The 17,792-nt window shown below is 39.7% G+C and overlaps 2 protein-coding genes across 2 annotated transcripts; one reads left to right on the forward strand and one right to left on the reverse strand.

Moving 5' to 3' along the window:
• LOC132972851 (low choriolytic enzyme-like) lies at positions 1-3,108 on the reverse strand. The gene is made up of 8 exons (XM_061036014.1): positions 3,026-3,108; positions 2,427-2,480; positions 2,176-2,331; positions 1,441-1,561; positions 730-908; positions 490-571; positions 238-362; positions 1-120 (listed from the first exon to the last, which is right to left on the reverse strand). Coding segments are annotated over exons 1-8 (792 nt in total). The 5' UTR covers positions 3,099-3,108; the 3' UTR covers positions 1-118.
• A 5,044-nt stretch (positions 3,109-8,152) lies between these two features.
• On the forward strand, positions 8,153-14,461 carry LOC132972654 (hatching enzyme 1.2-like). Its single transcript, XM_061035685.1, has 10 exons — positions 8,153-8,307; positions 8,716-8,746; positions 8,841-8,906; positions 9,078-9,230; positions 10,143-10,260; positions 10,439-10,617; positions 10,866-10,947; positions 11,729-11,853; positions 12,957-13,020; positions 13,838-14,461. The coding sequence occupies exons 1-9, from the start codon at positions 8,245-8,247 to the stop codon at positions 13,010-13,012; spliced, it is 873 nt and encodes a 290-aa protein (XP_060891668.1). The 5' UTR covers positions 8,153-8,244; the 3' UTR covers positions 13,013-13,020; positions 13,838-14,461.
• The last annotated feature ends 3,331 nt before the right edge of the window (positions 14,462-17,792 follow it).

Consider the following 17,792-nt stretch of genomic DNA (forward strand, 5'->3'; position numbering starts at 1 on the left):
TTACATTCAGGTAAGCTTTAATGAAAGATCATGGACTGATGTGCTGATCAGATCAGTGTCTGTTGTTCAACACTGTAAGCATAAGGAGATGATGTTTCCTCTGATCTGAACTGGCTTCTTCTGTAACAAAGAACAACAAAGAGGACATTAGTATGATGTTTAAATTACACCTATATAGGAAGGCAGTGTTAGTGCCTATATGATTGAATATTTATCCTAAAGCAGGAAGACACTCACAGCACTTGTAGAGAGTGTTGAGCCTGGCTTTGTCATTGCTGCTCATCTCCTTGGCGTTACCAAAGGACACGTTGGGGTTAGGGATGGGGAGCATGGTGGGCTTGTTGTTCTTGGAGAAGGCGTACCTACAACAGGACACAGAGCAGTTAAGACTAAACTGAGGCACATTGTGAACACACACACACACACACACACACATACTGTATGTTTGATGAAACACGACGGTGCTGAGGTGAAGCCAGTCTCACTCACTTGTGGTACTGCATGACAGAGTTGTAGTCGTAGCGAGTGCCCTGGTTCAAGGTAGCGATCTTCCTGAAGTTGTGTTGCATACCTGAAAACAACAGAAATAAATGTAATATTTGTTTGGTATGAAGTCACTCTGACTCTGGACAGAAATGAGTTCAGCTCAGCTGCTTGAGAAAGAGTTCAATAAGCTTCAGAGTGTCAATGTGTCAATTCAGCTTTGTGAATAAAAAACAGCCTCCTTACTAGAATCAACATTCTGCAGCAGGACTTGGATGTGGTTGTCCCTGTCAGAGCGGGTCTGTTCGTGGTTGAATCCCAGAGCGTGGAGCAGCTCATGCTGGACGGTGCCGTGGTAGAGACATCCACTACGGGCCAGAGACACTACCTGCTTTCCACCACGGCGGCCAACGTAGGACCAGCAGCTGAACAGAGACAGAGTAAGTACACTGACGTCTGACAGAAGCTTAAAGGAAGAAATGATGCGATTTTTCACACTTAAATGTAATAGAAATCAAGTATCTCCTCTGAAAATAACTCTGTGAGTCATGACTGTCTACAATGGGTGTAACACCCGAGTCCCACTGTCTGTGAAGCTTTCAGAGCTTTCCAAGCCATAACTACACTTTGTTTACATCGCCGGGACGGCGGCTGACTCCTCCCTTTGTGTATGAAAGTTGTTTAATTGAGGGACTAGAGAAAAGAAGAATAACATACTGTACTCACTGCTTAATTGAAGCGTTTTTAGATCACGCTCATTTCAGGTAAATTTACATGCAGTGTGAAGATACGAGCATAATAAAGATAGCTAGCATTAGCATGCTAACACAACAATGCACCGCGAGTTGTTTTGGTTTCATGCTGGTGCTCAAGGGCGACATCTGCTGGATCAAAAAGTCGCATATTCTTCCTTTAAGGAACTCAAACTACTCATTGGTAACTTTCGTCTTTTTTTACCCGTTCTGAGACTCGATTTGCAGCCATTCACGGTCGTCGCTTCTGCTGGGCCTGAAACGGATGCAGGAGAAAGAAGAGAAGGACTCCAGTCCACGAGTGATGATGGCCTTTTCACGAGAGGCTGGAGGATACAAAACACACAACATTAAACTCTTTACACTCAGCATCAAAAGAACAACACAACACCATATTCTCTCAAATAAAGATCTACATAATAAATATTACTTTCAAAGTCATTGCAAGAAGAACATAATCATTAAACACATCGCAAATGCTCCTTCATGAACAACAAAGTGACAAACCATGACAAGATTATGTTTTATATATTAACACGCAGCATTTGAAGTGTTTGAGTCCTTAAAACAATGCAAACAATGCATTCAAACTTTTTCAATCATATGAACCCTTAGCTAACCGTTAGCTTACATCAGATTAGTTACTTGATTTAGTGTCAGCAACGAGGTTAGCTAGCAATTGCTGACAAAGGAAAGGGCTTGGAAAATGTTTTAAGTAAAGAGCTTCTGGTGAAAAAGAAAAGCTCCTCTCTTCTGTGAAGAATATTATGGATTGTCCACTTTTTTAGGAAATTCATGTCAAGACTTTAGGGGACCAGACTGGTTACATTATTAACAGTTAGCAGTCACAATCCTGCTAGCTGTTTGAAAAGTTGCTGCTTCAACAAGCTGCTTTCAAAGTGAACATTTCTGGATAAATGGGCCTCTGTGTGACACTTACAGAAGTGGTTGGTGATGTAATAAGGAATGTAGACCTTTCCATCAGTCCACTTGCGCCACATGCAGCCGTGGCTGGTGCATGGGTCTGCGTTTCTCTCGGCCTCTGAGTCGATGGCGATGTCTCCTTCAATCAGGTTGGGCTCATCGACAGAACGGACTGAAACACATCATACAGCTACTTTAAAACCTGCTGAGGTTCTGCTAATAACAGAAAACATGAGGAACACAGGGACACAAGAAGATCACACTTACTCAGATTACTGTTGGCTCTCGACAGACGTTCAGAGACAGACAGCTGTTCCTCTGTAGTGACAGCAACAACAACACAGTTTGATTTTGTACACAGATACAGTAGTCACAGTACAGTGCAGGTCAGTACAACAGGTGTGATCATTAGAAGACATTACATACCTGCCTGCAGGTTCAGTGTGCAGTCAGGGGAGAAGAAAACAAATACATTAGCAACAAAATATAGATCAATAGATCAAATCATTAAAAACATTTTCCTGAAGTGAAAAGTTTACATTAAAAATGTTAAAGTACTGAGACACTTTAAGATACTTCCAGCATCAAAGACCTAAACCTCTGCAGACTAAGTGTATTGTGTCTCTCAAAAAGTCAAATCATCTGTGAGAAACAAGAGTATTAAAAAAGGATAAAGGATGATCATTTACTTCACTGAGGCTTAAATTAATCATCAGACTAGACCTTTGAGAAAGTAAAGAAGGCGACAGGCTTCATTGAAGAGACAGGAGGTCTTTCATGTTTGTGGCATGAAACTGATAAATCATGACAAAAGACAGAAGTCACACAGGTCTGTCATTTTTCACTTGTTTTTTTCTATGATTGTACCTCATTGTCGGCCCAACAGAAGGCAGACAGCAGCAGCAGAGCGGAGAACCTGAAAACAGATGTGCGAGCCATCTCAGCAGACCTGCAGGATACGGAGAGGAATCGACCTTAGTTTCCACTCAGAGGAAAGATTCAGAGTTTGACAACTAAACCTTTACACATGGAGAGATCCTTCATATCTCTCTCTTTGCAGCTAGGACTCACCTTGGATCCTCTGTGTGGATGAATGCCGCTCTGATGTTTCTCCAGGTTTTTATACATGTTCAACTACGTCGGTCAGACCAAATATGGATTATCTGGGTGCCAATTCAGCGAGTCTTATCAGTCACATATGCTTCTCACACAAATGATATCCATACATAGCCTACACTATGTGTGAGAAATGAACATTTGTTAAGTTGACTTGTCAGCATTCAGTGATATGTCTGATGATGGTGGTTGAGTGGCAGCTTTGGCAAGAGGCTGTTGGTTATGATAAAAATTAAAGACATATTTAGACTTTTAACCTACAACTATTTTTTTAAATGAATTATGATAAAAAATGTATAATTAAATCAAGCATAGAAGCACCGTCAATAGGAAACAGCAGCACTAAGCTTATTAATATATTTTGGATTGGTCTGTTAATTATCTATTATAACGATTTACGATTTTGAAAAATCTCATATTCATGAGACAGTTTTTTGTCCTTTTAGCCTTTTTTGAGAGGACAGCTAAAGAGAGAAAGGAAATGTGAGGAGCGTGAGAGGTTGAGACTTTCATCAGAGAGCTGAGGCCTGCAGTCGAACCTGCGGTGGGTGTAACGAGGGCTGCAGCCTCTGTTTATGGGGATTCCTGTTCTCCAGACCTAGCTTAACCAACCAAAAGTACATCAGCATTTCTATCTCTGAAAATGTTATATAATGTAAACCGGAATTACAACAGACCCCCCAATGTCAGGGTTTAAATCTGTGGGTGGGTCTGTGGGAGTACCACAGGGCTGCGTCCTCAGCCCTCTTCTTTTTCCTCCTGAACTACTCCAATGCAATAGTGAATGGTAGCCAGGAGTCTAGCACTTATGCTGCTGTTCCAATACACATGCATTGATATTATTAAAAGACATGTGCGGCAGGTCCATAAACTCAGACCCGCAATGACTGTGGGTGGACCTGCCCCTTTATACAAGGGGAGGAGGTACAGAGAATTGAGAACTTCAAATTTCAGGGAGTTTGGATCAGAGATCTCTAAAGGTCCTCAAGTGGAGAAGCCTCAGTGGAGATAAAACTGCCTTTACTGAGAATCTGCTTGTACGTCGGTTCATCTTAGTGGGCAAGCACCGTAAAAACTCAGTCATTTGATCAGCGTGAGTGTGGTGCATCAAATACTCTTAGAAATGGCCTGCAGGTGGCTGGTGAAGGTGAAGTTTCCTCCCAAACCCCCTCTTTCTATGTTGATCAATCCATCTTAGTGGATCAATCTGTCCAACAATACAGTACACACATAAATCTTGATGTTTGCCAACTATATTTAAAGATCATTTAATACAGCGACTCTCAACTGGTCTACCCTCAGGACCCACCACCATCTTCTTAAAGGAGATCTATTGTATTCGCTTTCGTCATTAATTCTGTCTGGGACACCTACTGAGAATCGTTGCAAGATGTGTATCTCAAAAGCCTCAATCCTGCCGTCAGTAAAATCATTCATTTCAGCTGCTGTCTCTGTAAGGGCCTCCTCCCGACATGCCCACTTTACTTTGACTGGCCAGCTCTGTTGCGGTCGAAGCAAAATTTGAGGGCACATCTGGGTGGGCGTGTCCTTGAAAGACCTGTTGTGGTTGGCATGTAGTGCAATCCATGTGTTGTCTGACATCTGGTTCTGACCAAGTCTTGCAAAGTTCTCGTACTGTCTCGGTCCACGTCTGGGGATTACGCCAACAACAGTTGATCTTTTGTTTTTAAAAAATGCTGCAGAGGTTTAGTTTGAACATCCAACATCGTCACATTATACGTATGTATTAAAATATGGATCAGCAAAATGTATCTCCTTTAATGAGAAAACGCTTTTCCAATCGATTTCTGAAAATTTTCAACCATTCAACTTTTTGAAATGAAAAATTTCAGTTTGGATCTCAGACGGAACAAAACGAGTGCATCGTCGCCATTTTCTTCCCCAGGCACTCATTCTAGATCCAATGAAAACAGCTCCACCACCCACTTGTAGGTCCTGAGCCCCCAGTTGAGGACAGCTGATTGAATAGACTAGGAGGATCAACAGTCGTCAGATAATAAAACTATTCAGCTAGCTTGGTTTTCAAACACAATAAATTATGAGGATTGAATAATTAGACATGATTTGTCTTGCAGAGCCGGTCCTCTTTTCACTTCCCCTTAATATTGTTTGAAGAAACATGCACATAATTGGGACTTATTTAGCTGTATTAGACATTGAAATAACAATACATCCTCTAATTTATGTACTTTTATCTCTTCTATATTGTGTATCGTTTTAGAAATAAAAGAATATTTCATTCTCACACGTTCATATCTCAGACTTACAGAGAAAAAAAAAGAATCATTGCTGCATTTCCCAAACCTCTTGCATCAATATTTCACACAGAAAGCCACACAAGCTCTGTTTAGAAATTTCTCAAACTCTTTCCTATAAAGAGACGAGAAGTTCTTGCAGCACACTGGATCACAAAGACGATGTTCTGCAGACATGATGCTCTGCAGTTTAGTAACTGATCACTAATGAATGACCTGCTTAATTGCTCTGGCTCATTCCTTTTATGATAAATTAGGTTGTATTTTCTTCATAACTTTCTGTCGCTTGTAAACTACAAAAGAGATTTGCATGGTCTCAGACTCCATTAGAAGTGTTTTAGCATATCAAGGCATATTGCTTATAACAACGTTGCACAAACGTGCTGTTGTTATTAGATAAGAAAACTAAATGTTTCCACTTAGTGGAAATACAAATGTGAAAGCCTTCATGTTTTGATTTGGTTTCATGCTTGTGCTCAAGAGCGACATCTACTGGATCAACAAGCAGCACATTCTTCCTTTAACTTATTGTAATTTGTTGTGAAGGTTGCAATAGAGAAAAAAAAGGTCATCCTCACAGTGCAAGCTAAAGTAAGTGCTCTCATATTTATAAAAGGTGTGGGAGATGAAGGGGAAGGCTTTCTGGCACTCAGTCGCATGGGGGGGGGGGGGGGGGGGGGGGGGGCATGGAGTTTACCAAAAACATGGTCAATCCTAATTCGAAGCAACAATGACCCAATTTAATTTGACACCTAAATACTCACCATTTCCTCTAATAGCAAAAAAACAAACTTTTATTATATTTTTGCTTCAGTTAATTGTAGCCTGTTTCAAAATGTAAACCCCTTGTTCTTAAAATGATATAATATGTAATGTCACCGATGTTAGCGAGCCCAGTGAATTTAACTGTTAAGTCGAGATGAGTATAGCCATTCCAGGACCTGCACAAAGTTAGGATCCCAGAAAAGAGAGAATAAGAAAAGCAGGGAGCTGGCTAGCATGTGACACCAACAAGAACTTGTTAACAAAGTTATTTCAGTCGACTCCAAAGGCTGATGAGAGCTAATTACAGCCAGGAGGCTAGCGCTAACACTACTGATCCAATGTGCAAACGTTGATACAGTTAAAACATATCCTGGGAGTGCCCATTTACTGGGTTTTTCACGAGCCCAGCAGTTCCTGCGTACAGACATGTTTACAACTGCTTGTAAAGTCATGAGATTGAAATTTTGTTGTGATTTTGTGCTGCACAAAAAAACGAAACGATAAAGTACGACATCTATAATTTCACAAGAGCGAAGATTTGAACAGAGCACTCTATAGAATAGCACTCTGAGTGTTTCCCTCCTCTTCCTGTTTTTTTGACGGGCTGTGTGTTAACCAAACATCTGTTGCATATAGAGGTATGTGCCAACAGTTTGGAGAAGTCGCATGAACGCAAACAAAGCTTTTGCAAGTATAATGATTGCGTTGCATTTCAAAATCATCAGTTGGGTTGCTGGCTTCAGTTGTGGGATATTTGTGCAGTGACTATATTGACGCGAAGGTTCTAGCTTAAACTTTGTTGGTATCTGTCAAATATTTCACTTTAATATATGAAATATGGAAAGACCATTAATCATAGGCCATCAGTCTTTCAAACAGACAGGGAATAGAGGAGGAGACACTGTTAACATTGTACAAAATGGCATCTCTTTGACATTTAGCCAACATATTAGTGCAGTTTAAACAATGTGTAGGAGTTTAATTGCAATCTTTTGTAAATAAAAACAAGAAATTACCCATTATTGGTTCCCTGGGACCTTGGTATCTTTGTACACGATAATTGCACAGAGGAAAAACTATAAACAAAAATGGTGAACTGGTTTGCATCCTATCTCTCTGGTCGCACTCAATTCATTCAACTCAAAACCTTCAGTTCCCAGCCATTTCCAGTCACTACCGGTGTTCATCAGGGTTATGTCATGGGCCCCCTTCTGTTCATCATCTATCTCCCTCCTCTTGGCCATAACTTCCATAAATTTAACACCCAGCTCTACCTGTCCACCAAACCCACCTCCTCCCTCCCGCCTACTTACAAGAAATCGAATCCTGGTTCTCCTTCAACTTCCTCAAATTAATAATGACAAAACAGACGTTCTCCTCATTGGCACCAAATCCACAATTTAAAAACTTGATCGTTTCTTTCTCAATACTGATCACTCCTCAGTCTCATCTCAAAACACGTCTTTTTACTGGCATATTCTGTCTTATCATTATCCATCCTGTCTCACAAATCCTCTTAACAAAGATTTCACACACTGTAAATTTGTCTTTTTTAATGTTAATTTTATCGATGTATTGTTACTTTGTTGTTCTTATCTCTGCTTTGCAAGTCACCTTGAGTGATTTGAAAAGCGCCTTTAAATACAATTTTTGTCTATTATGTTTGCTAGTAATTAAAGACATTCTTCATGTGCAGTGTCTTGTGGGAACAAACAACAGAAAACAACGGCCCCAAAATTACACAACCCACAGTAAACTTTTTAAGAAATAACTGCCACTTCCATCTGAGCTGAGTTTGCCAACCAGTCTTCGATGACCTCTATGCCCTATTAGGATGAGAGTTAGTTTGCTCCCCACATATATAAGTCGACACACTCGTCTCTCCCCAGACTTTGTCTAGCTTTGGTGCTGCTGTCCAACGACCAGCCATGATGCTCCAAGCTGCTGTGGTCAGCGTCCTCCTCTGCTCTGTCCACAGTTTTGTTATACCGGTAAGCATGAACACTCATTGTAAGTTGTTTATTGCTATCTGTTATTTCAAAAAGCCTCCTGTGGACACGTATTGTGAATTAGTATTTTGCGATGAACACTAAGAGCAGTGCATTTAGGATTTGTGAATAGTTAAACGTTATTAAATCAATCAATATCGAGGGACGGATTCTTGACTGTTCACTAAATAAAAATTAAAATACAATATGAAATGCAATGTGAGCAATTCGGATGTTACAAAAAGGTACAATGAGCAGTGAAGGTTGTATTGCTCTTTATTCTTTTTTATATATAATGCTGTAATTATTATCTACATTAAATTCACATTAATTTCAGATACATTTTAAGAAGACTAAACTTACAGAGAAACCTTCACAATCCCAGTTTTTTACTCTGTGTGTTTTTTACAGGCTTCTTTTGACAACACAGATGAGTCCTCTGGTGAGTTATGGTTTCTTTCAGACAGAAAGAATCTCATAATATAATATCTTATGTCATAACACTGATATATGAACTAAATGTTTGTTCTCTGCAGGAAACAGCATTGACGACGATGAGTTCAGTGTCTCCACAATTATAGAGAAGGCAAATCGTAACGTTGGTAAGTTCCTCTTTGCTCTTGCTTTATGCGTGACACAAAAAGACAAACTGCGTAGTGAAGTTGTTATTCAGTAGAAGTTTACTTCACACAGGAGAGAAAACTGAACGAAAATGCTTTACAATGACATTGATGAAAACATTTTATGAACCACCATTGTGTTGTTTCTTTCAGGAAAGAACGTGAATGATCCTCTCGTGATGTTTGGGGACATAGCGGTGCCCACAGGTCTACAGAACGCGGATCCCTGCACATCACGAGGCTGCCTGTGGCCTAAAGCCGCAGACGGCAACGTCTACGTTCCGTTCCGCATCAGCCAACAGTACTGTGAGTCTCAATAACCAGTCCAGTTTTAGAGGCAGCACTATTATAAGCCAATATGACTGAGTCCTTTTTTAAAATTTAACTATATGTACATTTTCAGCAGAAGTACCACAGGCAACAGGTGCTAATAATAGCATTGGCAATAGCATCAGCAGTTGTAGATGTGTCAAAAAATGAAGTATACCATGAATCACAAAGCTGTTTGTTTGATAGAAACTCACACTGGTCATGGTAGTCATCATGATTATTTAAACAATATTTGAATTCCCTTTCAAAAAAAAAAAAAGGAAAAAACAAGAACAATTGATCAGACATGTTGAGAAAGGTAACCCTACGGTGGCCTGGACGGTGCAAAAGAAAATAAATTTCACAGAACAGAAAAATACTTAAAGAATCGCTATATTTCACGAACATACAAAAATTAAATCATAAAACTAAATTTTTCCATGAAACACAAGTTTATGCATTTAATGACATTTTTGTGGTCTGTGAAATGTTTTTGCATTTCATTATTAACAACTAACAGGAGGACGTAGGAGAAGTACTACTAGAAATTTTTGCACATAGATGTGCCTAAACATGCACAGGACACATGGAATACACACTAAAGTGCATATAGAACCAGAAAAAGCAGAATATGACCCCTTTAAGGACTGTAAATTTAGGTGAATTTGTGTTAATAGATCAACAAAAACAGAACCTGCAGACAGCGGATTGAATCAGACCATATTGTCTTTTCTTTGCTAAATAAAAATAATTCAGTGGTTTTGTCTTAGAATGGATTAACTCTTTTCAACTGTAGAAATGGCAATAGAAAAAGTCTAGTAGTTGTAGATCTCTGTTTAGATTCCTTTTATCATGATATCAGAGGGAATACGATAAACTTAACTTATATGACTTTTTTTTTCTGTCAAGCTCGAAGAGAGAGAAACATCATCACCCAGGCCTTGCAGTCATTCGCCAGATCCACCTGCATCCGATTCACCCCCCAGGACCAACAGCGAGACTTTGTGGACATCAAATCCCTATCAGGGTAAGGACCCCATGGTGCACATAATACCTGCATGCAGTTCACCTTATATACAAACAGGGCTCTTTCACTGGAGCTTGCAGACGTTGTCAAAGAACACAGTTTGTCTCAGCAGCCACACAACAGGACAGAGGGCTTCATCTTGAGCTGTTTTACTGTTTTGTCTTCTGTTCTCCTTCAGATGTTTCTCTTTTGTCGGGCGTCGTGGAAGAAACCAGACTGTGTCTTTAATGCGCCGTGGCTGTGTTTTCAATGGCACTATCCAACACGAGCTGCTCCACGCCCTGGGCTTCGACCATGAACAAACTCGATCTGACAGGGACCAGAATGTTCGCATCCTGTTAGAGAACGTTGAGCCTGGTGGGTCTGATTAAAACAATTCATTATTTTGCACACAGCACACGAGAATAGGAAGAGGAAAAAGTGTAGAAGGAGAAAGAGGAGAGGAGAAACAGAAAGGGGAGAGATGTAGTTGTAAGAGGAAAAGGCAGAAGAGAAAGTGGAGAAGAAGGAAGAGAAGATAGGCAGATAAGGAGGAAGAGGAGAAAGAGGAGAGAGAACACAAAGATGTCATCAAAAATGTGATTGAGTTTTCTGATCTCTTACAGGAACGGAGGGAAATTTCCGTAGAATCCGAACAAACAACCTCAACACTCCCTATGACTACACCTCTGTCATGCACTATTCAAGGTAACTACTCACTTTGCTCATTAGACTTATCAACAATACACCTAGAACAGATTAAAATGTGAAATCATGCAATATCTATTATACAAAAGGTGGAATCTCATCTCTTTAAGTCTGTCATCATACAATTGTCACATGACCATATCAAACTATTTCAGTCTCTCATAACTGGCAGTTAAGAAAAAGAAGCATGTATGTGAATGGGAACTTTTTTTATAGCAACATTATACCACTGCACCTTAAAGAAAGCTTAGCATGAGACTTTCAGAGAAGACTTTCAGATCTAAACGATGCTCTATTCTGACACGCCTCCTCCATCCCTCCACACTTCCCCTGCCTCTCCAGCACTGTTTCCCTACAGTTCTGCAAGACGGTGACAGCCGCAGATGGGTGCTGAGAAAAAAACAGAAAACGAGATTGTGCGATCAGTTCCAAGGAAAAATATATATCTTGAAGTTAGGCCAAAGAAAGTTGTTTTTTTCTTCCGTTTTTAAAAGTCTGTCGGTTCTCCTTTGGTTGTACTCTTGCGACTCTGTCATGGTGCATCTACATGCAACTTTCCTGTCTCTCTTTCCCCACCTGGCAAGGCTTACAGTTGGACAGGGGTTCTCTAAAAAAAAAAAAAAAAAACATGTATGAAAGAAGTTTGAGCCTCTGAGCAAACCAAAAACAGACTGCCTTTCCATTTGTAGTTCTGGGTTGAACCTGAAAAGTGTCTGGGGCAAAAGATGGTGCTTAGTGTAAAAGTGAACCCTCTCATCACTGCTGCGGGTTTCTCCCATAGGTTCGCCTTCTCTAGAAACGGGCAGCCAACCATCATTCCTATTCCCGACGAAAATGCAGTCATTGGCAGAGCCTCCGAGATGAGTCCCATTGACATAATGCGAGTGAACATCCTTTACCGCTGCAGTAAGTACCAGTTTGACTCATGTAGCCTATGAACTGCCAAACAAACAAACAAACAAACTTATGTCTTTTTTTTTTTTTATAAATCTTTCTGCTGTTTGTCTTGTAAACTCTTCATACAAACACAGAAATGATGATCACATTTGCCTTTCATAGTTCAGCAGTTTATGTAAACAATGCGGATGAAGAGTGCACATAGGAGAGCACGAGTAAAAAGACGTTGCACCAAAAACATTTGATGAAGTCAAAGGAAGCTTTCCTTTTGATTGTCACAGTAAACATTAATTTGTGAACCCTCCTGGGTAAAATGCAGCGGTTTTAGCATTGTTGCTTTTCAGTATATCAGTTTATTCCTTAAAGGTGACATATCCTCCTCCTTTTCAATCAGTTTAAATAATTCTCAGAGCTCCTCAAAACATGTGTGTGAAGTTTCTTTTTCTAAATCCACTCTGATCCTGTATTTGATCATGTCTATAAACCCCTCTATTTCAGCCCTGCTCAGAACAGGCTGTTTCTGTGTCTGTACCTTTAAATATGTAAATGAGCTGTGTCTGACCACGCCCCCTCTCTGGAAGGGCTTCGTGTCTTTCTCGCTCCATGTCTTATTGTTTATGGTGAGAAGGCAGACTCAGAGGGCAGAACAAACACCTAGCTGTGGGAGTGTCACCCACCTGGAGGAGGGGTTACTGCCCTTTGTGATGTCATGAAGGGAAAATCTCCAAACAGCCTGTTTGAGCACACATTTTCTGAAAAGTGGAGCAGGCAAAAGATGGAGAAGATGGACTTTTCTCATCATTTGGGGGTTTGTAGACAGACTAGAGACACATGTTAGAGTTAGACAAACATGGTAAAGTGTATTTTATATTTGATATCTTTTTAAATGATGAATGTTGCTGGATTGAGCAAAGAACCTTTATATTTATTTATTGACAGTAATGGTCAGCACCTAGCTATGGTGTTAATGGGTCATTGTCATTTCATGTTTTTCTGGGAGATGAGGCTCCATCCTCACTGTTAATCACAGACATGTCTGTGCTCATGTTACTGTAGCAGAGCCATCAACAACTCTAACACCTTTTTTTAATGTTCTCTTTGTTTAAATCAAGATGACACTGCTCTGACAACTGGACCAGAACCAGTACAAAGAGATTTTCTCCTCTAAAATCAAAGGTAATGGTACATATTATCATCCATGTGGTCTCAAGTATTGATTTATTTTAACACTTAATTAGTTCTTTTTTGGAAGTTTTGCATGTCCTTGATAACTGTTAGTAAGACACGATCTGATTATATACAGAATATTTATCTACAACAAGGCTTTATAGAATTGCTGCTTATAGTAATGCTTTATTTAGTCAATCAATCAAAATGTATTTGTAGAGTGCCAATTCATAAAAAAAATTCATCTCAAGACACTCTACAAAAAGAGCAGGTTCTTTGTTGTATTATTTACAAAGACCCAACATTAATCCATTATGAGCACCAAGCAACATTTAGCATTGACTAAATGTTAACATTTAGCATTGACTAAATGTTAACATTTCAAAGTTACAGTGGCAAGAAAAAAAACTTCCTTTAAGAGGCAGAAACCTCGAGCAGAATCAGAAACATGATGAACAGCCGTCTGCTGAAAATGGGGAAAGTGGGATAGAGGGAGATGCAGGAAGAGAGAGAAGGATCGAGACAAGCAGAGCAACAACAACAAACACAATGAATAAGATAGAGTTAGAGCTACAACGTCAGTCATAATGGTGAAAGTACGTGTAGTATTAGCGGTGACGGCTTGGTATAATAATAGACTGATCAGTCTCATATTAACATAGAAACTGTAATGATGTGATTCCCCCTGGAATAAAGTTTAGTTAGTAAGATGTTGTCAGCATTTTACCTGCATGACCACAGTGTGAACAGAAGTCTAACTTAATCATTCAAATGTCTCACTATGTTTGTACATTCATGTGATTTTTATGCCTCCATCTTTTGACAGGTAATCAAGAGGAAATGGCAGATTGATTCGACTTATTATCAACAAGCAGAACCAGAAATGCATATTTTTCTGACTGAGCATGCTTTCTTAAAATTTAATTAAGCTAGCTTTTGTGCTGTCTTCATTGGAAACAAAAATTGTCAAGTGACACGATTTCAATTGCAATCTTTGAGCCTGATTTACAAAAGGATTGCACGCTTTTTGCGCTCGCTAAACCTGTGCAAATGACTCCAAAAGATTATGTTGTTTTTTTTCAAAAAACACATGCAAAGGGTTAAATGCACCCCTTATTGTGCTGCAGAGCGTGACGGTGATGGTTGCGTGTTTTCAAATGAGCCATTATTCATTTGGAGGAAGTTCCTCTTCCATTTTGTGCAAATGAGTCTAATTGCAAAAAATCATGTAATTCACAAACACTGGCGCTAACAGCCAAATGTGGTTAGAGTCAGCGACTCAACAATTAGACGTTGAGACGTAGCAGATAGCCTGGGCCAACAATGCACAATTTTTTGGGAGCTATAAGCGACCGCAATCCATTCTTAGTGAATCAGATCCTCTATTATACAACAGCTGCTTGTAGCTTGATATAATACCTATAATGAATAAAAATATATCTGCAAAGCATTACCTGAGTTCAGCCTTTTTTTGTTATGAGCCAAGGGACCCCCTTGAAAACCAGATGGTGCATCTCAAGGGGCTATCCCTCCAATAAAAATGTCAAATATACCGTACATATGACTGAACAATATTCATGACATATAACCCATGTTCTGACACTTCAAACAATACATGAATAAATCTCATGTTCAACAACTGCTATAATTATCTTTATGATTATTGACATTAGAGTAGCTAATCATACTTTGTTCTTACTGCCTTACTATTGACATTGTAGCTGCAAATCTGTTCAATTCACTGATTAAATATAAAAGATGGTACACTGAAACTTACTTTACTGTCACTTAATTTTGATCAAACAACGCGTTTCTCCTGTAGCTTCCTGAGGTTTCAGCATAATCCAATCATAGGCATACACAGGTGTGTTAAGTACATATGGTCACATGACCAATCATCACAATATGGATTACTGCGAGTCACAGCCTCAAATGAGAACCATAGTATGCATCAGTGTGTGAATGGGTATTTACCATTTACCAAATGTCCTTTATTGATATACTTTGTGGATGAAATGAATCATGTTGTTTGATGGTAAATGGACTTGAGCTTGTATATCGCTTTTCTAGTCTTCATTCTACTCAAAGTGCTTTTACACCGCAGGTCACACCTACACATTCACACCCTGATGGTAGAGGTTGTTATGTGAAGTGACCATCAGAAGTAACTAATCCCATTCATACACATTAACACGCCACTGATGAAGCAGCGGGAGCAACTTGGGGTTAAGTGTCTTGCCAAAGGACACATCGGACATGTGGCTGCAGGAGCAGGGTATCGAATCCCCGACCTTCCAGTTGAGAGACGACCAATTCTACCAACTGAATCAAAGCCGCCCATATAATTTAGCAGCGCTGATAGCCCAGGGCAGTGGTACTCAGCCTTGTTAGACTTAAGAGCCACAATCAAAACACCTTTTTCTTTCCTTAAACATGCGTGGGAAACTCAGTGGCATGACTTGCAAAGAATAATTTCTGCTGACGTTTCCCTTTTTTAAATAATTACTTTGAATTATTATTTTTTTCCAAGTAGGACCTAAAAGTCCCAAATGAGCCTGAACATGTGGCTCGAGAGTCTCAGGTTGAGTATCACTGGCCTTAGGGTTATGTTGGATGTACAGAGGCTATAGTCCATCGCAGCGGCTGTGGATTCGAATTTGACCTCTGCCCTTTGCTGCATGTCACCCCCCACTTTCTGCTCTTAACTCTTCCTGTCTCTCCTCAGCTGTCCTATTTAATGAAGGCAAAAAGGCCTAAAAGAATAACTTGAAAAAAATTACAAAGCTTATACACAATATCACATTAAGAAGAATAACAAGAAAAGTACCAATTAATGTTAATTAAATATATTGATCAGAGTCCGCTCCTCTATTGCTTACTGAATATATTGTAATAAGCTGAATGCAGAAACAATAGAACTCCATACTGCAGCTGTCTCTGTCCAACTTAGATGGGAATGGGTGAGTGTGTAGGGACAACAAGCCGTGACTCAACTCTCCCTGTGGGTCTACGTTACCTGTAGAAAGAAACAAGATATTATATTTAGTCTAACAAAGAACTTCTAATGTCCTGTGCTTCAATTGTATTTAGTTCGTAAATCCAGAATGCCTCCCTTCTTAAGAGCTAGTTGATCAAATATTCTCCTGTAAGTTGAAGTCTCACTTCATTGCTGTTGTTCTGTTGGTCTCTATCCGTCTCTTTCTGTCCCTTTACAAACCCTACAGAGATGCAGCAGATGACTGTTTAACATGAGGAGTCTGGTTCTGTTCGAGGTTTCTGCCTGCTAAGAGGCAGTTTTTGGTGTCACTGTTACCAGGTGCTGTGATTATGGTGGACTCATTTCGGGGTCTTTGTTAAGTCGACGGTAATATTAAAGCACTTATTTCAAGAGGGACACTGTCTGATTTGTTTGAGAAGTTTTGTACCTTGTTGGATGTGTAACGACTCCCCAGGGCTTCACAGACAACACACTGCAAAGAGAGCAAACGTTCACTTTTAAGATGTTTTCAGTTTCAACACAATAAACATCTAACAAACGCTGCTGTAGCTAAATGCAGCAGGCTATTTTGCAGAAAGCACACAGAGCCTCTGTCTTACCTTCCACTGGTGCTATCAGCTCCCCCCTGCGGGAATGACGGCAATGCAGAAAAATGCAAAATCACAAGCCTTTCATATGGTCACATTAATCTTTATTCTGACACCTATGTATTTTATGAAAACTGTGCTCATGAAAAGCTGAATGATCTCAAATTCTAGAAGACAAAGGCTTCATCTGCTATGAGGCCAAATCAATCAAAATAAAAGTCAAATGAATTGAAACTGGAGTGAGTGAAACTGTTTCATACATTTGATGAAATAAGAAGCACATTTCTTTCAGTCCACTGAGCATGTCTGTAAAAGACAAAAGTAATTTCTGTTTGATTACAACAGTATGACATCATCTTTTTCTTTTTAACTTCCATGGAAATGTAATAAAAACTTAAAGGGAACATATTATGAAAACTTGCACAGTGTTTTTGAACATATCTTTGGGTAACCTGAGTGTCTACCAACCAACAAAATGTGAAATAAATCCATCCAGTCCTTTGTTTGTAGTCTGACTTACAACACAGAGAAAAATGCTCCGTTTCAAATGCTCCGTTTCAAACTCTCCTTGTGATGTCACAGTGGGATTCTGGTAAAAAAAATAAATAAAAAAAAATCCCCTTCCCTCCCCTGATATCTCCACCCATGGACTACACCCCCAGCTAGAGCAAGACTTTTGCGCAGTTCTGCCATTTTTATTCTCGCTAGCGAGGGAGTGATGTCTACCGGGAAAACGCAGGGGGGGGTGGCCAATTCAAAATGGAGTTATTTTATTTTATTGAATGACTGAGACCATAAATCCAGGACCCTGGACAGTGTCAGCACCACTAAAGGACCAGTAAAGCCCATTTTGATACAGCCAACACTTCAACACCTGAGAACATTTCTATCTATCAATAAAAAAATACTTTTATGTTGGCTTTCAAATAAAGACTGAACAGCATCTGACAGTTCTGGAAACATTTAACATGAGCATAAACTGTTAAGTCAGACCTGCTCCCTAACAGTGTGTGTGTGTGTGTGTGTGTGTGTGTGTGTGTGTGTGTGTGTGTGTGTGTGTGTGTGTGTGTGTAGAGTTTTCCTGCAGGTAATAAATCAGCTCTAAATGACAGTTATGTTACCAGCATATGACTTACACGACTAAAGCGCTGCACTTTAACAACGACAACAAATCAGGAAAAAACTAGAGGAATGAT

The sequence above is a fragment of the Labrus mixtus genome, chromosome 1, assembly GCF_963584025.1.
Source record: "Labrus mixtus chromosome 1, fLabMix1.1, whole genome shotgun sequence".
NCBI lineage: Eukaryota > Metazoa > Chordata > Actinopteri > Labriformes > Labridae > Labrus > Labrus mixtus.